Source organism: Odocoileus virginianus, chromosome 17 (genome assembly GCF_023699985.2).
Source record: "Odocoileus virginianus isolate 20LAN1187 ecotype Illinois chromosome 17, Ovbor_1.2, whole genome shotgun sequence".
In the NCBI taxonomy this organism is placed as follows: Eukaryota; Metazoa; Chordata; class Mammalia; order Artiodactyla; family Cervidae; genus Odocoileus; species Odocoileus virginianus.
In genome coordinates this window covers 22,902,496-22,925,611 of record NC_069690.1, presented here as the reverse complement: position 1 = coordinate 22,925,611, position 23,116 = coordinate 22,902,496, and the positions used below count along the sequence as shown (strand labels likewise).

The window sequence follows — 23,116 nt, the reverse complement described above, 5'->3', positions numbered from 1 at the left end:
AGCAAGCATCTTTTAATTTCATGGCTGCAATCACCAGCTGCAGTGATTTTGATGACCCCCCCCCCCAAATAAAGTCTGTCTCTGTTTCCATTGCTTCCCCATCTATTTGCCATAAAGTGATGGGACCAGATGCCGTGATCTTAGTTTTTTGAATGCTGACTTTTAAGCCAACTTTTTCACTCTCCTCTTTCACTTTCATCAAGAGGCTCTTTAGTTCTTCTTCGCTTTCTGCCATAAAAGAGGTGTCATCTGAGTATCTGAAGTTATTGATATTTCTCCTGGCTATCTTGATTCCAGCTTGTGCTTCATCCAGCCTGGCATTTTGCATGATGTACTCTGCATATAAGTTAAATAAGCTGGGTGACAATATACAGTCTTGATGTACTCTTTTCCCGATTTGGAACTAGTCTGTTCCATGGGGTTCTCAGTGGAAAAGAACTGACTCATTGGAAAAGACCCTGATGCTTTTGAAAGATTGAAGGCAGGAGGAGAAGGAGACAACAGAGGATGAGATGGTTGGATGGCATCACCGACTTGTTGGACGTGAGCTTGAGCAAGCTCCAGGAGTTGGTGATGGACAGGGAAGCCTGGCATGCTACAGTCCATGGGGTTGCAAAGAGTTGGACATGACTGAGTGATTGAACTGAACTGAACTGTTCTTCCATGTCCAGTTCTAACTCTTCTAATGTCCAGAACCAGTCTGTTGTTTCATCTCCAGTTCTAACATTTCTGTTAAATTTTCCTTTTCTTATTGATTAATAGGAGTTCTTTATTCTGGATATAATAATTTAAAGACTGCTCTAGATTACCATGTGTGTTATATGTGTTGTAAATATATTGTTGTATTTTCACTCTTAATGGTATTTTTTGATGACAGAATTAAAAAAATTAAATGCAATCCTTTTTAAAGCAATATATCCCTTTATATTGCTAGTGTCATAGTGTTTTTAATTACTTTGTAATAAAATTTTTCTTTCTCCCAGTCCTGATGATATTCTATGTTATATATTAGCTTCATTGTTCTACTGTAAAATTCTTATTTCAGATTCACAGTGTGCCTACAAATGATTTTTCTGTTTGGTATGAAGTAATTATATCCCAAATATTTGGAAAGTAAGCAATACATTTCTAAATAACCTATAGTTCAAATAGGAAATCATAAGGACAATTAGAAAATATTCTGAATTAAGATGAAAGGACAGTATATCAAAATTAGTAAGATGCAGCTAAAGCAGTGTTGAAGGAGAATTTATAAAACTTCTCAGCAAATTGGGAATAGAAGAAAATGTCCTCAACTTGATGGAAGAGCAACTTCTAAAAAAACTATAGCTAACATCATAGTTAAGGTAAAACATTGAGTCCTTTTCTCCTTAAGATTAGGAACAAAGTAAAAATGTTTGCTATCACTACTCTTATTCAGTATTTTACTGGAAGTCCTAGGAAGTGAGAAAGGGCAAGAAAAAGAAGTAAAAAGTATGCAGATTGGAAAGTAAGAAAAGAAACCATCTCTCTTTGTAGACAACATGATTATGTATGTAGAAAATCCCAAAGAATGTAATAATAGTTTCCAGTAACTAACTTATTAAACTAGTTTAAATTATTAAACTAAGTGAGTTTAATAATATATAGGTACAAGGTCAATATATTTAAAAATTATATTTTTGCATATTAATATATGGGGCTTTCCTGGTGGCTCAATGGTGAAGTATACACCTACCAATGTAGGACATGCAGTTCCCTGGGTGCGTATAAAATAGTATTAACATATTTATGTTTATATCAACTAGTAATGAACATGTATAAAGTTAGAAAAAAGCCTTTAAAGTGCCCTTTATGATAGCATCCAACTATTAAATATTTGTGTTCAGTCACTCAGTCATGTCTGACTCTTTGTGACCCCGTGAACTATAGCCTGTCAGGCTCCTCTATCCATGGAATTTTCCAGGCAAGAATACTGGAGTGGGTTGCCATTTCCTCCTCCAGTGGTTATATCCTTAGGTATGAATTTTACACAATATATACAAGACCTATGTGGAAAATCACAAAACACTGATTGAAGAAATAATAAAGGTCTAAAGAAGTGAATAGACAGAATGTGTTCATGAATTTGAAGGCTTAATATTCTTGAGAAATTGACTGTTTCAAAACTCAGCCAAGTTTAGACACAATTCAAATCAACACACCAACAGGATCTTGCGGGTAAGAATTGACAATCTTGTTGTAAAATGTCGGGTAAAAATTGACAATCTTGTTGTAAAATGTCGGGTAAAAATTGACAATCTTGTTGTAAAATGTACATATAAAGACAAAGTAATTAAAAAGCAAATTTGACTTTGGAAAAAAAGAACAAATAGAAGGAATCATGTTGTCTGATTTCTAGACTTACTATTATGATAAATAATCAGGAAAGTGTGGCATTAGTGAAAATGTAGAAATATGGATCAGTATAGAGAATGTAGAATAGCATATAGAGTCCAAAAAGAGATCTACTCATGTATTATCCATTGATTTTTTAAATTGAGGTACAGTTGTTGTACAATACTATTCAAGTTTCAGGTGTACAATATATTGATTTGCAATTTTCAATTGTCCATTGATTTCTGACAAAGATGTATAGAAAATTCAGTGGAAAGTAGTCTTTTCAACCAACAGTACTTAAAAAGTTGAATTTCCATTTGAAAAATAAAGTGCCTCAATCCATACCTCACATTCTTAACAACAGATCACTCCAGACAGATCATCCATCTAAATATCTTGTATGAGTACTGAGAAAATTCCCATGACAGTGTTTTGTGAAGTCAGAGAAGTCCCAGAGCAGAGAGCTCAGAGGAGAAGGTGAGGAGCCATCAGGTTGCATCTACTAAGTCAGCTGAAGCTGGTTCAGTGTTGGTTACTGTAACTGTGGCTGGAATAGTGGATGAGGCTGAGAGAACTAAAAATGTGCACAAGAAGTGCCTCATGTAGGTCTCTAGGGAAGAATCCTTCTACCAGGGATGCAACAGTGGTTTCTCATTGAATTGGAAATTCAGCCAACCACCTGGACATTTAAAAAAGTGATTATTGGACTTATTTCTTTTTTAAAAGTTGAGGTGCAATTAACATAATATTGTATTAGTTTCTAATATATAACAACTGTGGTTGTTACATGAACTGACAGGGTTGCCATTCTGCCTGGGGTGGTATTATTAATTACCAAGGGAAAACTAGGCTGCTCTACACAATTGGAGCAGACAGGCCCATGTTTGAAATTCTGGAAAATTCTTTGAGAAGCCCTTTGTATTTTCTTGCACCATAATAAATGTTAATGAAACTATAACAACCCAATAAAGCAAGGCCAACGAAGAGGCATGTTCTCTAGGAATGAAGGTTTGCATTATACCAGCATGTGAAGGGCCCCATAAAGCTTCAGCGGTGGCTCAGTGGTAAAGAAACTGCCTGCCAATGCAGGAGATGTGGGTTCGACCCCTGGGTCAGGAAGATCCCCTGGAGAAGGAATTGGCTACCCACTCCAGTATTCTTGTCTGGGAAATCCCATGGAGAGACGAGTCTGGCGGGCTACACAGTCCATGGGTTGCAAAGAGTCGGACACAACTCAGCAACTAAACAGCAACAACTAAGGAGTCTGTACAGCTGAGATGACGGCCAAGGAGAAAATGGAATCAGTAGTAAAAAAAAGAGTTATAAATGTTTTATGGCCTTGTAGTCAATTTTGGGGTAAGAAGTGCTAGAGACCCAGAGATAATCAGACACAAATAGAGATTACCAGAGACAATGGTGGGCAGGGTGCTATTAAGTTTTTCCTAGGGAGGTGAGGTGCTAGACATAACTCAGTGGAGTGAAAACCTAGGTTTCTTTTCTATTTCGAAGAGAAGAAGAATTGAACATATTCTGGGAGAGTTTAACTTTACTCTTATTCTTGTACTTTATATATAACTGCATATGTTTGGCTCATAGAAGTCTAATCTGCATATGTTTGGCTCATAGAAGTCTAACCACATTCTCCTCTGTGGTGTGTTTATAGGGAAGTGGATGGTAGTGAGATTTACTACCCTGAAAATCTTTCCAAAAATATGTGTCACATTGCTCAAAGACCACCAAACACTTCTTTTCACCATGGAATGAATCTCCTAAATTCCTAAGCTATTTTAGGATATTCACAGTCTTGTTCCTGCCTATTTTAATGGTTTCTCCAATCATCCTTCCTCATCTCCAAAATGTAAGCTCCAACCCCACATCCTACTATCTGTTCCCATTAAGCATCCATATGTGAGCTTCTCACCATCTCTACATTCCCTAAGTATAGACAGGTGTGCTCAGTGATTGTGATCAGCCATTGCTCCTGGACCCTGAGAACTTTTGTCCCAAAGTGTGAAAGTCGCTCAGCTGTGTCTGACTCTTTGCGACCCCATGGACTATGCAGTCCACGGAATTCTCCAGGCCAGAATACTGAGTGGGTAGCCTTTCCCTTCTCCAGGGGATCTTCCCAACCCGGGGAACAAACCCAGGTCTCCTACATTGCAGGCAGATTCTTTACCAGCTGAGCCACAAGGGAAGCCCTTTGTCCCAAAGAGGTCCTGGGTAATTGCTTTCTCTTTAATGAGTTCCTCCAGGATCCAGACTCCTCTGGGATCCAGGGCCCCTTAGGCCCAAAGATAAAGAATGGGAGATGTGAGAAGGGAGGTTAAAGACACAGGTCATAACTACAAAGGCTGATATCTCACATGCCTTAGTGAGTAGAGGGGAGCAGGATCTCAGGTCAGGGTCCTGGAGTCACCCTCACACAATGGGTAAGTTGGGCAGAGGGTGAATAAACTAATCCCTTAGTGTCTTTCCAACCTGAGGGTCTTGATTTCCCAGGTTGTGTGATGTTCTGCAGGAGAGTTTTTCAGGTATGATAACTCTCCTCTTTTCCACTTCTCTCCCTCCTCAAACTATCCCACATCCTAGAAATATTTTTATTACTATTTATCAGTTAGAGGGCTTCCCAGGTGGTGCTAGTGGTAAAGATTCCACTGCCAATGCAGGAGATGTATGAGATCTGAGTTCAATCCCTGGGTCAGGAAGATCCCTTGGAGTTCAATCCCAGGGCATGGCAAGTCACTCTAGTATTCCTGCCTGAAGAATCCCATGGACAGAGGAGTCTGGTGGGCTACAGTCCATAGGGTCACAAAGAGTTGGACATGGCTGAAGTGACTTGGCACACACACACCAGTTAGAATCCAGTTTTTCATTAATGATAGCATATATAAATATTACTTACTGTGTAAAGTACTTTTACAAGATTGCACAATTTCTACATAATAATACCTCTGGAGGTAGGTGTCGATACAAAAGTTCTGAACATCTTATTGTATTTCCTAAAAATTTATTTTTATTTACTTTTTTTGGCCATGTCACAAGGCATGTGGGATCCCAGTTACCTGATCAGAGACTGAATCCATGCCCCCTGAAGTGGAAGCATGGAGTCTTAACCACTGGACAGCCAGAAATATCCCCTTGTTTTATTTTAGAATCACCTGGGAGCTTTAAAAAACTGCACAGGCTTGCTCTCAGAAGTTGTGATTAAATTTTTCTGAGACTGCCCAGTAACCTTATTTATTAAAGCTTCATGTATTCTTAGTACTTGTTGTTAGTCCGTGGACCACAGCATGGGCATTAGCTGCTAACTAAAAATGTAGAAATGGGCTACAGAATCAGATCAGGGCTTCCCAGGTTGTGTGGTGTTGCAGAGGAGAGTTTCCCAAGTATGGTGTGCTTAATCACTCAGTTGTGCCCAACTCTTTGCAACCCCATGGACTGTAGCCTGCCAGGCTTCTCTGTCCGCAGGGATTCTCCAGGCAGGAGTATCAGAGTGGCTTGCCATGCCCTCCTCCAAGGGGATCTTCTCAATCTAGGGATTGAACCCAGGTTTCCCTCATTGCAGGTGGATTCTTTACCATCTGCTCCACCAGGGAAGCCCTTCAAGTATGGTAACACTCCTCTTTTCCCTGTCCCTGCTCCCCACCCCCCAATCAAACTTTGAGAATTTGAGAATTTTTTGTTAATGCTTACCCATTTGATCTATTTTCATTAATGATAACATTCTTATGTATTACCATATCACTGATTCCCACAATAGTGTGTAATTTCTGCAGACTGACAACTCTTGGGGTGGCATTGATGCCATACTTCTGAACTCTGGCTTTATTTTAGAATCACCTTGGAGCTTTAAAAACTTTGTATGTGCTTCCTCTCAAAGATTGTGGTTACATTTTTCTGAAGCATCCAGTAATCCTAATTTTTAAAGCATCATGTATTCTTGCTACTTACTATGTAGTCCATGGACTGTGAAATGGGCATTACCTGGGTGCTAATTTAAAATGCAGAAACAGGTCAACTATTTCTAAGTCAGTGTTTTACCAGCACTCCCAAGGGATTTTCATGGATATTAAATTTTAGAAGTACTGCCTTAGATTTCCTTATGTGCAGTCCAGGCTGCAAGCTACTGACTTAACAAGTGTAGGATGTGAGAGGCTTATGGCACCATTAGTGACAACATCCCCAAGTCCTGTCTCTGGTTTGTGATTGCCGGTCACACTCTTGATACAAGAGTAAGGTCCTGCTCATTTACCTGGGAAACAAAATTCTGAGAAACCGGGTGTATGGTTTTCCCTCTGTTTCTTCTCACTGTGATGCCAGTAACTATGGTGTTGCTATTTAATCACTAAGTTGTATCCAACTCTTTGCAACCCCATGGACTGTAGCCCCCCAGGCTCCTCTGACCATAGGATTCTCCAGGCAAGAATACTGGAGTGGGTTGCCATTTCCTTCTCCAAGGGATCTTTCTGACCCAGGTATCAAACTTGCTTCTCCTGCCTTGGCAGGCAGGTTCTTTACCACTGTTCAGTTTAGTCACTCAAGTCGTGTCCAGCTCTTTGCAACCGCATGGACTGCACTATGCCAGGCTTCCCTGTCCATCACCAACTCCTGGAGCCTATTCAAACTCATGTCCATTGAGTCAGTGATATCACCCAACCATCTCATCATCTGTTGTCCTCTTCTCCTCCTGCCTTCAAGTTTTTCCAGCATCAGGGTCTTTTCAAATGAATCAGTTCTTTGCATCAGGTGGCCAAAGTATTGGAGTTTCAGCTTCAGCATCGGTCCTTCCAATGAATATTCAGGATTGATCTCCTTTAAGATGGACTAAGAAAAAAATGCAAAAAGAAATGGAAAAATGCAAAATGGTTGTCTGAGGAGGCCTTACAAATAGCTGTGAAAAGAAGAGAAGCGAAAGACAAAGGAGAAAAGGAAAGTTATACCCATTTGAATGCAGAGTTCCAAAGAACAGCAAGGAGAGATAAGAAAACCTTCCTCAATGATCAATGCAAAGAAATAGAGGAAAACAATAGAATGGGAAAGACTAGAGATCTCTTTAGCACTGAGCCACCAGGAAAGTCTGCCAGTACAAATGTCCTGGTGTAGAACCTGTTGACATGGCTAGACCAGCCAGAACCAAGGGTAAGAATGGATGAGTAAGAGAGGAGATTAATATGTAGGATGTGTTGACAGATTGGACTTTGAGGATAAAAGAAAGAAGGGAATAAGAGAAAACTCTCCTGTTTTCATTTGGAGCTCCTGGAACTCTTTTCTGGGGATACGGGAGGAGGGAGGGAATTTGGAGTGGGGCAGGGGGCTGGTCATGAACTTCTTCAGTGATCTGTTGATCTGAAAATGTATGCATTTGTTGTTGCTGTTGTTTAACTGCTAAGTTGTGTCTGACTCTTTTGTGACTCCGTGGACTGTAGCCTGCCAGGCTCCACTCTCCATGGGATTTACCAGGTAAGAATGCTGGAGTGGGTTGCCATTTCCTCTGCCAGGGGATCTTCCTGACCCAGGGATTGAAACCGTGTCTCTTGTGTCTCCTGTATTGGCAGGCAGATTCTTTACCACTGAGCCACCTGGGAAGCCCTGAGAAAACTACACATGAATTTTAAGTGGTAAGCAAAGCCATTCAGTAGATGAATTTTTCTTGGTGATATATATACCACTGTTATAAGAGAACAGCATTCAGGGAAAAGCCCCAGAACATCAACATGTGAGATACTGACAAAGCAAGAGCCAATTGCAGTTTGTGAGGATGTCCGGCTAGGCACGATGAAAACCACTGAATTTTGTGTCTCAGAACTTAGTGGACAACAGTATATTAGAAAATTTGAAATATTGTTGCACATTAAAAAGAAGTGAAGAAAGTAATTTCTAATCATAGATTCTGATTATGGAGATTTGTAGTACTGTAGAGATTATAATGACTATGATGAGAATGATATATAATATTTTTTTGCAGATCACCTAACACATGTTTCTGTCATAGAAATATGTTTATTTTGAAATTCGGGTTTTTGTGGACACTGTTATTTCTTCCTAAGTATACTAGAGACAGAGCATGACAGGAAGGAATCAAACTGTTGTCTCAGAGTTCCTCCTCCTGGGACTGCCCATCGAGTCAGAACATCAAAACCTGTTCTACGCCCTGTTCCTGGCCATGTACGTTACCACCGTCCTGGGGAACCTTCTCATCATCGTCCTCATTTGCCTGGACCCCCACCTCCACACACCCATGTATTTGTTTCTCAGTAACCTGTCTTTCTCTGACCTCTGCTTCTCCTCTGTCACAATGCCCAAATTGCTTCAGGACATGCAGAGCCAAGACTTGTCCATCCCCTATGCTGGCTGCCTGACACAAATGTACTTCTTCCTGTTTTATGGAGACTTGGAGAGCTTCCTCCTCGTGGCCATGGCCTATGACCGCTACGTGGCCATCTGCTTCCCCCTGCACTACACCACCATCATGAGCCCCAGGCTCTGTCTCTTCCTGGTGGTGCTGCCCTGGGTGCTGACCACATTCCATGCCATGTTACACACCCTGCTCATGGCCAGGCTGCACTTTTGTGATGACAATGTGATCACCCACTTTTTCTGTGACATGTCTGCTCTGCTGAAGCTGTCCTGCTCTGACACTCGGGTTAATGAGCTGGTGATATTTATCACGGGAGGGCTCATTCTTGTGATCCCCTTTCTACTCATCATCACGTCCTACACTCGAATCGTGTCCTGCATCCTCAAGGTCCCTTCTGCGAGGGGCATCCGCAAGGCCTTCTCCACCTGCGGCTCCCACCTCACTGTGGTGTCCCTGTTTTACGGGACAATCATTGGTCTCTACTTATGCCCATCAGCTAATAATTCTACTGTTAAGGAGACTGTGATGGCTATGATGTACACTGTGGTGACTCCCATGCTGAACCCCTTCATCTACAGCCTGAGGAACAGAGACATGAAGGGAGCTCTGGGAAGAGTCTTTTGGAAAAAGAAAACTCCCTTCTCTTTGTGATGCTAAAGGTGGGATTTCTACACAACCTTATGCAGCAGGTATATTGATATTAATGTTGGAGTATTAACCCATACTTCTTTTTTCAGTGATCTTTTTGTTAAAATTCCATAGTAAGATATTGTCCAGTAAGTAAAAGAGATATGGTGGAGGCAGGTAGTAGGACCTGGAAAGGGGATGTCATTGAACTACTAGCAGAATCTTGCTTATTTTTTCTCTCCAGGTTACTCTAAGAAGCCTCATTTTTAAACTTCCAACTAATCTTTGTATCCCCACCCCACCTTTTTTCTTTACTGTTTCCGGTGTTTTATTTACTGATAAACTCTACTGTTTACTGAGCATTTACTCATTTACTGTGGAGACACCCTCTCCCTTCTGCCCTTGACCCACCACCTTGGACAGAAGTTCCATGAATGAAAAGACTGAAACTACAGAACCTGGGCCCACAGAAGCCTACTAATATTTACTGAACCAAACCTCCATTTGAAAATACGGAAGTGAAGAAAGTGGTAGTTGCTCAGATATGTCCAACTCTTTGCGACCCCATGGACTGTAGCCAGCAGGCTCCTCTGCCCGTGGAGTTCTCCAGGCAAGAAAATTGGAGTAGGCTGCTGCCATTTCTTCCTCCAGGGGATCTTTTCCACCCAGGGATCGAACCTGGATCTCTTGTGTCTCCTGCGCTGCAGGGGGATTCTTTACCATCTGAGCCACCAGGGAAGCCCTGAAAATATGGAGGAGACTAAAGAAATAGCATAGCTGTGATAGCTTGTAAAATAACACTAGTGGGATGCGCTGCCTCCTTGGCCGACTGCGTGCCACTATGGCAGCAAATTCTTGGGCCAGTGGTCCCTTCCTAAAGCTGGCCCTTGCGGTTGTGTGAGGACACCATCCAGACCATGCCGTGCTCCCAGGAAGGCCACTTAGAACCCAGGTCAGCCACACTAAAGAGGTGGAGAGGGGAGCCCCTTCTTCAGTATCTGTGTCCCTTTCTGTAACAGTTAATTTAACATGGTTTTTTTTTTTTTTTAAAAAAAACATAACCAAAACCATGCTTTTGTCTCTTATTCTAGTACTTTCTATATACATGCATATGGTTGTGTCATATAGGTAACAACTCCTAGTTAGCTACAGGTCATTTATGGGAAATGGTGTTTTACTGAGAGATTTTGCAATCTTGAGAATCTTTCCAAAATATGTGTCTTGTGACTTGCCTGATGGTTCAGTGGTGAAGACTCTGAGTTTACACTTAAAGGGGTGCAGGTTAGACCCCTGGTCCAGGAATTAAGATTCCACGTGCTGCCCAGCATGGCTGAAAACCAAAATGTCTTTCTAGGCACTTTACTCAAACTCACTGAAGGCTTCCTGTTGCCACAGAAGGCAGGCTGCTACACTCAGATATTTTAGGATAGTCACAGTATGGCCTCACCAAACATCCATTTTTATTTTCCACCTGTGGGCTCCAACCACAAAGGTTTGCTGTCCATTCCCTAAACAGGCAGGGGTTAAGCTTTCCTGTATGAGCTCTGCATCCTCAATTTCCCTCAAAGTATAGTCAGGTGTGATCAGTGATTGTAATCAGTCACTGTTCTTGGACCCTGAGAGCATTTGTCCTAGAGAGGTCCTGGGCAATTGCTTTGTCTTTAATAAATCCCTCCAGGATCCAGGCTCCTCTGGGATCCAGGGCCCATTAGACCTGAGGATGTGCAGAATGGGAGATGGAGATGGGAGGTTTCAGACACAGGTGATGACTACAGAGGGTGATATTTTACATGCTTTAGTGAATAAAGGGGAGCAGAATCTCAGGTCAGGGTCCTGGAGTCACCCTCACACACTGGGTAAGTTGGGCAGAGAGTGAATGAGCTAATCCCTTTGAAACCTTCCAACCTGAGGGTCTTGGTTTACCAGGTTGTATGGTGTTCTGCAGGAGAGTTTTTCAGGTATGGCAATGCTCCTCTTTTCCACCTCTCTCCCTCCTAAAATTTCACTACGTTTGAGAAATGTTTATTGATATACTACCAGGTATAATCTGCTTTCATTAATGACAACATTCTTGTGTGTTACTCACTGTACTTTTATTCCCACAATATTGAATAATTTCAGCATACTGACAGCTCATTCTAGGCATTAATATCATAGTTCTGAACATTTATATGATATTAGAATAACTTTGGAGCTTTAGAACATTTTGTATGGATGTTACACAGCAGAAATTAACACAATATTGTGAAGCACTTGTGTTGTTCAGCCACCAAGTCGTGTCCGACTCCTCGTGATGCCATGGAGTTAAGTAACGATATTCCAATAAAAAACTGTGGTTAAATATATCTGGGGCTTCAGTAATTTTTATTTTTAAAATGTATCAAGTATCCTTGCTACTCACTGTGTAGTCCATGGACTGTGGCATGGATATTAACTGGATGCTAATTGAAGTGCAGAAGCATTATGCCATAATAATGTTACTAGCACTTAGCAAAAAAGTGCAGGAGCAGACCTACTGTGACAAAATCAGGGTTTCCCGGAACTCCCCGGGGATATTCATGGATGATTAAATTTTAGATCCACTGCACTATGTTGTCTTATGTGAAAACCAGGCTGAGAACTACTGATCTAACGGATGTAGAGTGTGAGAGGCTTATGGCATCATCAGTGATAACATCCCCAAGTCCTGTCTCTGCTTTGTGATCCGCAGTCACATGCTTGGCACAAGACTTGGGACCTGATCAGTTGCCAGGGAAAAAACTTCTGAGAAAATTATGATTTTCTTCAATGATTCTTCTCATTGTGATATCAGTACCTATGTCCACGTGTAAAACCTGTTGACATGGCTGGATCAACCCACGTCAAGGAGTGAAATTCCGGATGTTGGATTCAGTTATGTCTTTCATGAAGGAGCTTCCCACATCTAATGATGCTTCTCCTTTGCTTTTTTGGTCAGCTTTGAGGCACACTGTGTTGGATAAATCAGGATTCTTGAAAGAAAATGAACCAGTTGGAGAGTGCATCTGTATCTATATTTATATTATCTATATAGATAAATATCTCTATATCCTCTGTGATCGTGAACATAAGAGTGTATCTGGTGTGGGGACATTTTCCATGGGGACCAATTACATCCAAGAATTCAGTAATACAGTGTCAAATTCAGTGCCAAAGCGGTAGCACTAGGAGTTGAGTCTAGTACTTCTTGTTCTGGGAGGATTTAGTAGGAGCAGACAGCAAACTCCTAATTTAGAAGGAGCTGGCTGTCTTTCAGTTTGGAAGAACGCATGTTTCAGCTGGAAGCACAACCAATGAGTGTTATGAACCATCAACTACGTCCAGACACTCTACCAGCTACAAGCACTGCTGCAGTCATGACGGCAGACATGGCCTGTCCGACAGGTAGTCTACCATTCTGTAGGAAAGAAAGCTATAAACAGTGTGATCAAAGGATACCAAAGGAGAAGGGTTCAGTCGTGGAAGCAGGGAGATGAGTTAGGAGGCCGTTCCAGTGATAGAGAAAGGACATGACGTCAGCCAGATCAGGTGTACTGAAGTGGCTAATGGGAGTGTCTGAAACGGTAGGAGAATCTGTAGGACTTGCCCACAGATAGGAAACTGATAATGACCAAAGACGGGAATGAAAGAATACTTTCAGGTTGTGGAGCACCTGGATTCCCTTTTACTGAGAAATATGAGACATTAGAAGAGGAGGGAATTGGGGGAAGGGCAAAGAGACATGATGAATTTCTTTGCTGCAAATGAGGGTGTAACATCCCCAACAATTAGGCCACTGAGTATACTCTTTCATAGAGTAGAGACATTTGCAAGCAAAGCTTAAATAACCATCAAGCCATTGGAGTAGGTGTTTTTCTTCCTGGTATGTATAGAATTACAAGGGAACCATGCTTAGGGAAAAGCCCAGGAGCACCAATCAACTTGAAGATATTGACAAGACAGAAGTCAACTATAGTTAGTGGGGGTGTGAGGGAAAAACCAATACATCCTATGTCTCAGGACTTAGTGGATAAGAGTGTGCTTTACAAAATCTGGAATATTGCTACATTTTAAAGCAAAGTGAGAAAATAAATGATTTCCAATCATAGAGATTCTGATTATAGAGAATTGGAGTCCTGTAAAGATTGTAGTTATTGTGATGAGAATGATATAAAGTATTTTTGCAAAGCATCTAGTGGCCCATATATCATAGAAATATGCTCAATTTGAAATTCAAGTTTTCATGGACATTGTTATTTCTTCTTAAAGATACTGGAGACAGAACATGACAGGAAGGAATCAAACTACTATCTCAGAATTCCTCCTCCTGGGTCTGCCGATTGAGCCAGAGCATCATGACCTGTTCTACACTCTGTTCCTGGCCATGTACGTTACCACCATCCTGGGGAACCTCCTCATAATGTTCCTGATTCGACTGGACCCCCACCTCCACACACCCATGTATTTGTTTCTCAGTAACCTGTCTTTCTCTGACCTCTGCTTCTCCTCTGTCACAGTGCCCAAATTGCTTCAGGACATGCAGAGCCAAGACCCGTCCATCTCTTATGCTGGCTGCCTGACACAAATGTACTTCTTCCTGTTCTTTGGAGACCTGGAGGACTTCCTCCTCGTGGCCATGGCCTATGACCGCTACGTGGCCATCTGCTTCCCCCTGCACTACACCACCGTCATGAGCCCCAGGCTCTGTCTCTTCCTGGTGGTGCTGCCCTGGGTGCTGACCACATTCCATGCCATGTTACACACCCTGCTCATGGCCAGGCTGCACTTTTGTGCAGACAATGTGATCCCCCATTTTTTCTGTGACATGTCTGCTCTGCTGAAGCTGTCCTGCTCTGACACTCGGGTTAATGAGCTGGTGATATTTATCACGGGAGGGCTCATTCTTGTGATCCCCTTTCTACTCATCATCACGTCCTACACTCGAATCGTGTCCTCCATCCTCAAGGTCCCTTCTGCGAGGGGCATCCGCAAGGCCTTCTCCACCTGCGGCTCCCACCTCACTGTGGTGTCCCTGTTTTACGGGACAGTTATTGGTCTCTACTTGTGCCCAGCAGCTAATAATTCTACTGTTAAGGAGACTGTGATGGCTATGATGTACACTGTGGTGACCCCCATGCTGAACCCCTTCATCTACAGCTTGAGGAACAGAGACATGAAGGGAGCTCTGGGAAGAGTCCTTTGTAGGAAAAAAGCTCCCTTCTCTTTGTGATGGTCAAGTTGGGATGTTTGCATAATTTTATCTGGGTGGTATATTGGTATTAATATGGGAATATTAACCCAGACTTCTTTTCTCAATGATCTTTTTGTTAAAATTCCATAGTAAGATATTGTCCAGTAAGTAAAGAGATATGGTGGAGGTAGGTAGTAGGACTTGGAAAGGGGATGTTAGTGATCTACTAGCAGAATCTTGCTCAGTTTTCTCTCCAGGTTACTCTAAGAAGCCTCATTTTTAAACTTCCATAATTTTTGTATCCCCCTCATTTTTTCCTTTACTGTTTCTGGTGTTTTATTTACTGATAAAATAAACTCTCCTGTTCACTGAATATTTACTCATTTGCTGTGGAGACACCCTCTCCCTTCTGCCCTTGACCCCACCACCTAGGACAGACATTGCATGAATGAAGACATTGAAACTACAGAACCTGGGCCCACAGCAGCCTACTGATATTTGCTGAACCAGACAACCCCCGAGGTCCCATTTGACAGTACAGAAGTGAGGAAAGTGTTAGTTGCTCAGATGTGTCCAACTCTTTGCAACCCCATGGACTGTAGCCAGCAGGCTCCTCTGCCTGTGGAGTTACCAGGCAAGAATACTGGACTGGGTTACTATTTCTTCCTCTAGGAGGTCTTTTTCACCCAGGGATCAAACCTGGATCTCTTGTGTCTCCTGCATTGCAGGGGGATTCTTTACCATCGGAGCCACCAGGGAAGCCCTGAAAATATGGAGGAGACTAAAAGAATCAGCATAGCTGTGATAGCTTGTAAAATCACATCTGTTTGGGTTGCGCTGCCTCCTTGCCCCACTGCTTGCTGCTATGGCAACAAATTCTTGGGTCAGATATCCCTTCCTGAAGCTGGCCCTTCTGGGTGTGTGAGGCCACCATCCAGGCCCTGCTATGCTCCTAGAAAGGCCACTTAGAACCCAGGTCTGCCACATACAGAGGTGGAGAGAGCCCTTCCTTCTGTATGTGTCCCTTTTTTAGACAATTTAATTTGTGTGTGTGTGTAAAAAATAACCAAAGCCATGCTTTAAATAATAGTCTGTCCTCAAGGTCAATATTTTAAAACTCAAAATTCTCACTCCCCTGCTTACCTCTGCTAAACTAGACCTTTCATTGATGAATATAGATATTTACTCATCTCTTCATGAGAAAAGGTTTGCATTATTCTGTCATTAACCTTGTCTCCTCTGATTTATTTTCATGTCTCCAGTGTGCTCTTGACCTGCCCTAACCCTCAAGTGAGCTTTCTATCTCCTTTGCTACAATAGTTTCATTTGTCTTTGTTGTTGTTTAGTTGTCAAGTCATGTCTGACTCTGCCGGGACCCCATGGCCTTTAGCTCACCGGGCACCTCTGTCATGCCCATGTGCCATGATTACTTAAGCTTGTGAGCCAAGAGCCTGGGCTTTGAAACAAGAGAGAGCACCACAATGAGAAGAGAATGCACCACCACTACAGAGGAGCCTCCATTCACCGCAACTACAGAAAAGCCCACTCGCAGCAACGAAGACAGAGCACAGCCAAAAAAAGTCAATTATGGCTTTGTGGCCATAGATGACTGCAGCGTACGGAAGAGCTGGAGATAGGTGTTCTGACACATCTGGGGAGTATTAGAGACAATGGAAGCGGCAGGTGTCAGTCATGTTTTCCCACAGAAGTAAGAAGGCAGAAGTATTTCAGTGGGATGCAAACTGGGTTTTCTATTCTATCTTGGCTTGAGGAAAAATGGAATATGGTCAGGGAGAGTTTCTCTTGTCTCTTATTCCAGTACTTTCTATATATCTGCATATAGTTGTGTCATAGATATCGACTCCTTGTTAGCATCAGGTGGTTTATGGGAAATGGTGTTGTACTGAGAGATGTTGCTACCCTCAGAATCTTTCCAAAATATGTGCCTTGGGGACTTTCCTGGTGTTCCCGTGGTTAAGACTCTTTGCTTCCACATCACAGGGCATGGGTTTGATTGCTGGTCAAGGGACGAAGATCCCACATGCTGCCCAACATGGCCCAAAAAGCAAAAAAAAGGTGTCTCTTTCTTGACACTTTACTCAAACCACTGAAGGCTTCTTGTTGACCACAGAAAAGAGCCGGTGACACTCCTCAAATTTTTTAGGATATTCACAGTATGTGAATTCACAGTATTTAGAGTATTCACCAACCATCCTCTTTTACTTTCCACCTGCGGGCTCCAACCACAAAGGCCTCCTAAAGAGGCAGCGTTTAAGCTTTCCTGCATGAGTTCTGCATCCTCAATTTCCCTAAAGTATAGTCAGGCGTGATCAGTGATTGTAATCAGTCATTGCTCCTGGACCCTGAGAGCATTTGTCCTAGAGAGGTCCTGGGCAATTGCTTTGTCTTTAATAAATCCCTCCAGGACCCAGACTCCTCTGGGATCCAGGGCCCCTTAGGCCCGAGGATGTGCAGAATGCGAGATAGAGAAGGGAGGTTTCAGACACAGGTGATGACTACAGAGGGTGATATTTTTTATGCTTTACTGAATAAAGGGGAGTGGGATCTCAGGCTATGGTCCTGGAGTCACCCTCACACACTGGGTAAGTTGGGCAGAGGGTGAATGAGCTAATCCCTTTGAAACCTTCAACTTGAGGGTCTTGGTTTCCCAGGTTGTATGGTGTTCTGCAGGAGAGATTTTCAGGTATGGCAATGCTCCTCTTTTCCACCTCTCTCCCTCCTAAATTTCACTATGTTTCAAAATGTTTATTGATATTCCACCAGTTATAATCTGCTTTCATTAATGACAACATTCTTGTGTATTACTCAATGTATTATTTATTCCCATGATATTGAATAATTTCAGCATACTGACAGCTCATTCTAGGCATTAATATCATACTTCTGAACCCTTATTTTATATTAGAATCACTTTGGAGCTTTAAATAATTTTGTTGCGTAGCAGAAACTGACACAATATTGTGAAGCACTTGTGTTATTGTTCAGCTGCCAAGTTGTGTCAGACTTCTCACAATGCCATGGACTTAAGCAACGGTATTCCAATAAAAAAGTGTGGTTAAATATATCTGAGGGCTTCAGTAATCTTTATTTTTAAAATGTGTCAGATATCCTTGCTACCCACTGTGTAGTCCATGGACAGTGGCATGGGTATTAAATGGATGCTGATTAAATTGCAGAAGCGTTATGACATAAAAAAGTTACTAGTACTCAGCAAAAAAAATGCAGGCACAGAGTTACTATATCAAAACCAAAGTTTACCAGAACTCCCAGGGGATTTTCATGGATTATCAAATTTTAGAATCACTGCACTATATTGTCTTATGTGAAGTCCAGGCTGAGAACTAGTGACTTAATGGGTGCAGATTGTGAGAGGCTCATGGCATCATCAGTGACATCCCACTGTGATGCCAGTACCTATATCCATGTATAAATCCTGTTGACGTGGCTGGATCAACGTGCATCAGGGAGTGAAATCTCAGATGTTGGATTCAGTTACGTCTTTCATGAAGGAGCTTCCCACATCTAATGATGCTTCTCCTTTGTTTTTTGTTTTTTTTTTTTTTTTTTTGCCAGCTTTTGGCATGCTGTGGTGGATTAATCAGGATTCTTGAAAGAAAATGAACCAGTTGGAAAGTACATCTATACCTATATTTATTTTATCTATGTAGATAAATATCTCTATTTGTATCCTCTGTAATGGTGGAAAAAAATAGTGTATCTGGTGTGGAGACATTTTCCATGGGGACAAATTACATCCATAAATTCAGTAATACAGTGGTAAATTTTGCCAAAGTTCTAGCACTAGTATTTGAGTCTAGTACTTCTTGTTCTGGGAGGATTCAGTAGGAGCAGACAGCAAACTCCTAATTTAGAAGGAGCTGGCTGTCTTCCAAGTTGGAAGAATGCATGTTTCAGCTGGAAGCACAACCAATGAGTGTTATGATACATCAACTATGTCCAGACACTCTACCAGTTGCGAGCACTGCTATAGTCATGATGGCAGACATGGCCTGTCCTACGGGTAGTTTACCATTCTGCCGGGAAGAAAGCTATAAACAGTGTGATCAAAGGATGGAGAAGGGTTCAATCATGGAAGCAGGGTGACGAGTTAAGAGGCCGTTCCAATGCTAGAGAAAGGACATGATGTCACCCAGATCAAGGGTATTGAGAGTAGCTAATGGGATTATCTGAAAGGGTAGGAGAATCAAGTGGTGGGATCTGTAGGACATGCCCACCGGAAGCTGATAATGACCAAAGGAGGGAATGAAAGAAAACTTTCAGGTTGTGGAGTACCTGGATTCCCTTTTACTGAAATATGAGAAGCTAAAGGAGAAGGGAATTGAGGAAGTGGCAGGAGACATTGGAAGAGGGGCAAGGGCTTCCCTGGTAGCTCAGACGGTAAAGCGTCTGTCTGCAGTGCAGGAGAACCAGGTTCAATCCCTGGGTTGGGAAGATCCTCTGGAGAAAGAAATGGCAGCCTACTCCAGTACTCTTGCCTAGAAAATCCCATGGACGAAGGAGCCTAGTAGATTGCAGTCCATGGCGTCCCAAAGAGTTGGACATGACTGAGCAACTTAAGGAGATATCATGTGTTTCTTTGCTGAAGATGAGGGTGTAACGTTCAAGGGAAGATAACAGTTAGGGACAGCGAGGGCGCAGGGGGACAGTGAGGGCACAGGGAGACAGTGAGGGCGCAGGGGGACAGCGGGGGCGCAGGGAGACAGCGAGGGCGCAGGGGGACAGCGGGGGCGCAGGGAGACAGCGAGGGCGCAGGGGGACAGCGAGGGCGCAGGGAGACAGCGAGGGCGCAGGGAGACAGCGGGGGCGCAGGGGGACAGCGGGGGCACAGGGGGACAGCGGGGGCGCAGGGGGACAGCTAGGGCGCAGGGAGACAGCGAGGGTGCAGGGGGACAGCGAGGGCGCAGGGGGACAGCGGGGGCGCAGGGGGACAGCGAGGGCGCAGGGGGACAGCGGGAGCAGAAGTGAGCGTTGAGAACACAGGAGAGGATCGGAGGGGGAGCCCTTACAAGGCCCCTGGGGAGCCAGGGGGCAGTGAGCTGCAAAGCCCGAGTGCAGGGTGCGAGGAGAGGAGCCAGGCTGTGAGAACACAGCCCTGTTCATAGGCAGGGGCAGGAGAGGAAGGGAGCGCCTGCCTGGAGGTGTCCTCTGTCTAAGGTCAGAGACGCGGGTAGTGGGGGCAGGGATGGACAGTCTGAGGAGATGAAGGCTGAGAAGGGCTATGAAGGGGAATGGCAGGGTGGGCAGGGCGGCTGTGAGGGCCCCTGAAGATAGGAAGCCCCCAGCTTTGGTCTAGGTAACCGTCTGCTTGGTGGGATTTTCTCCCGTCAGAGACGGAGCAACAGCTGATGAGGAGGGAGAGTGATCTGGGTTGGTGACCTGGCAGCGTCGGGGTAGATAACAGCGGAGATATATACATTCATCTAGCATTTCCTCTGGCCAGCGGCTGGAATCCTGCGGGGGTAGGCACCGTCCCCCTAGTCTTGGAAGAGAAGCGTGTGGAGGTGACGCATGTGGGCAAGGTGGCGCAGCCGGCGCTGGCGGAGCTGGCGGCCGAACCCAGGCCCGTCAGCTTCTGAGGCGCTGGGCCTTCCTGCTGCCATGGGGCAGTGGCCGCAGCCTTGCCTCTCAGCTAGACAAGGAAGGAGATGAATGCAGAGGAGTTCTGAAGACCAGCTCTTGGGGGAAGGGATGTCTGTGCCAAAAGATGAGGCTGTGGGCACACTCCATCTCATCCAGGCTGCAAAACTCGGCAACGCGAAGGCCCAGAGCATCTTAAGAACAGCTGAAACAGCTTTAGGTCTTGGGGTTGTGAACATCCTCCACACTATGAATCCTTCCCTTGTGATCCTCTCTGGAGTCCTAGCCAGTCACTACATCCACACTGTCAAAGACGTCATCTGCCAGCAAGCCTTGTCCTCGGTTCAGGACGTGGACGTGGTGGTTTCAGATTTGGTGGAACCTGCTCTGCTCGGCGCCGCCAGCATGGTTCTGGACTACACGACTCGCAGAATCTACTAGGCCTCCCAGGAATGCACGAGGACAGAGACGCAAGAACTCCTTGGTGGAATCAGGTTGTCTCCTAGATGAGCACTTCTTATTAGGCAATCTGGCAGGTGACTACGGCAGAGAAGTGTTTGCTTTTAGTCTCCTCCTCCAAAGTCACTTTTCCCAGCCTGATTTTGTAGATGCTGCTCCTCCTGGGGTTATTTCAGCTCAAACCTTGTCACACTCTTCTGTGCCAAAAGGAGCTACAACAGTAGCCTAGGATGCCTTAGGACTCCGTTTACTAGATGTACCACTCAGACCTGCAGGCCTTGCTTGGGGTGGGACCTTGACACTGGAGTTTTGAGTTATTAATCCTTCCTCCTCTGACCCTAAATTCAGAACACAGAAAGGGATCCAGTCAGGGAATGGAAAGAAATCTCACCACAAAAGGCTTAAGTAAACTCTTAAAAAGCAGTTTTATTGAGGTATTTTTTTAAGTGCACAATTTGGTAAGTTTTGACATCTATATGAAATCATGGCCACAATCAAGATATCAGGCATATCTCACTGCCGTATGTCACTTGCTGAAAGATGTTGTTTGCTACGTCACTTGCTGAAAGATGTCGTTTGCTATTACTCTCTCAGAATCTTGAGCAACTGTAGATCGGGGTCTGAATTACAGTGGCCTTAGGGACCTTGTCCTTATCTTCTTAAGGACCGCTGAGAAGCCACTAGGACTTAGCCTCTGAAAGGAGATTAACCATCCCAGAAGGATCTTTGTTACTGAGAACAGGCGTCTCTCTTCAGTAGCTTTTCACATGGTGTTGAATATGACTGGAGTACTGATAAAGGCAGTGTTTGTTGTGCGTCATATACCTAGAGCCCTGGAGGCTCAGACTTACGGTCTGCCTACAAGGCGGGAGACCTGGGTTCAATCCCTGGGTCAGGAAGATCTCCTGGAGAAGGAAATGGCAACCCACTCCAGTATTCTTCCCTGGAAAATCCCATGGACAGAGGAGCCTGGTGGGCTACAGTCCATGGGGTCGCAAAGAGTCAGAGACGACTGAGCGACTTCACTTTTGCCCAGAGCCCACATCTGTGAATCCGGATTCTGGCTAAATACGATTCCACGTTTGTACTGGTGTCAAAATACAGAGGCCAAGGTTCTTGCTATCAATTTCAACCTGGAAGAAATACTAATAGCCACCACTTATTAAGTGCCTACTGTGTGCCAGGCTCTGAACTTGGTGCTTCATATACATTATTCTAAATTCTCACAACCACTAAGTTAGGTGTTTTAATTCCCATTTTATAGAACCCCAAACTAAGTCTTAAGTGGTGTGCCTAGAGCCACGTGGCTAATGAGTCTTAAAGATAAGGTTTGAGGCGGGTCCCTCTGTGCTTTTTCTGCTAAGCTACACAAGCTCTATTCATATCAAAATCTTCCAAAGTGCAAATATATTCTGATTTATTCCAGGCTACCGAAAGCTTTCACAGTATCTCAGTAGCAAATGAATTGCTTTATCCTTGACACTCTCTCTCATTGGTGAATTTAACAAAATATTCTTGTATACTGTGGAAATTTTGCCAATATAGTATTTCGTCTAGTGACAGGTTTTTATGGGTACTTTTAGACAATCTAAAAATTAGCATATGTTTTTAAGATTTATTATTTTAGGAAAACTTGAAGGTTTCTACAACATATTATTTCACTTGTCCACATATAAAGGAATCAAGATTATTGTATTTGAATTCCTTCCTTCCTGGTGGGTTAATGTGAAAATAGGTTGTCTGATTCCTAGAACTGTCAGCTCTGAAATAATCTCCAGGTCCTAGTTGACACATTCCATGTTGATCCCTGGGAAGGAAGCTTGTTGGCTTGGCCACCAGTGTCTGGGGCCAGTCAGTGTACTGTGAAGGGGCATCCGTTGTTCCTTGGTGAAATCTACAACCACTGTCTATACCAGACAGTTGCATTGCTATCAAGTTTCATACCAAATATTTGGAAGAATGGTACTGAATCTATAAAACCAGATCTCAGTTTTTATTAAATTCATGGAAAAGCTAATATATTCCAACATAATTATTACAACTAGCTAAAGTGATCACATTTTAATTTATTTTAATGTAAATATTTTTATGTTACTGTTCTGAGCCAAATTCTAAAGAAAAAATAAATTATTTCCTTGTGGAAATCCTGAAAAAAAAAAAAAACAGGCAACTGAGTATCTTCTTTCATAGGTTAGACATTCGCAACTAAAGCTCAAATAATCATCAAAACCGTTGGAGTAGATGAGTTTTTCTTCATGGTATATATAGAATTACAGGTAGTTTACCTTTTCCCTAAAAAAGGAAAAGGTAAAAAGGAAAAGCCCTGGATCATCAATCATCTTGAAGATATTGACAAAACAGAAGCCAGTTACAGTTAGTGGGGGTATGAAGAAAAACCTATACATCGTGTATGTCAGGACCTAGAGGATAAGAGTGTGCTTTTAAAAATCTGGAATATTGCTACATTTTAAAGCAATGTGAAGAAAATAAATCATTTTCAATCATGG

The 23,116-nt window shown here is 43.2% G+C and overlaps 2 protein-coding genes across 2 annotated transcripts; both read left to right on the top strand.

The window, feature by feature from the left end:
- Positions 1–8,422: 8,422 nt before the first annotated feature.
- On the top strand, positions 8,423–9,367 carry LOC110150332 (olfactory receptor-like protein DTMT). The gene has a single exon (XM_070478407.1). The coding sequence runs from the start codon at positions 8,423–8,425 to the stop codon at positions 9,365–9,367; it is 945 nt and encodes a 314-aa protein (XP_070334508.1).
- Positions 9,368–13,618: 4,251 nt separating this feature from the next.
- On the top strand, positions 13,619–14,570 carry LOC139038944 (olfactory receptor-like protein DTMT). The gene has a single exon (XM_070478406.1). It carries the CDS (start codon positions 13,626–13,628, stop codon positions 14,568–14,570), a length of 945 nt encoding a protein of 314 aa, XP_070334507.1. The 5' UTR covers positions 13,619–13,625.
- The last annotated feature ends 8,546 nt before the right edge of the window (positions 14,571–23,116 follow it).

What these genes read in the sequence shown, in the direction of transcription:
- LOC110150332 (XM_070478407.1), top strand. Translation starts at nt 8,423, where the DNA reads ATGACAGGAAGGAATCAAACTGTTGTCTCAGAGTTCCTCCTCCTGGGA.
- LOC139038944 (XM_070478406.1), top strand. Translation starts at nt 13,626, where the DNA reads ATGACAGGAAGGAATCAAACTACTATCTCAGAATTCCTCCTCCTGGGT.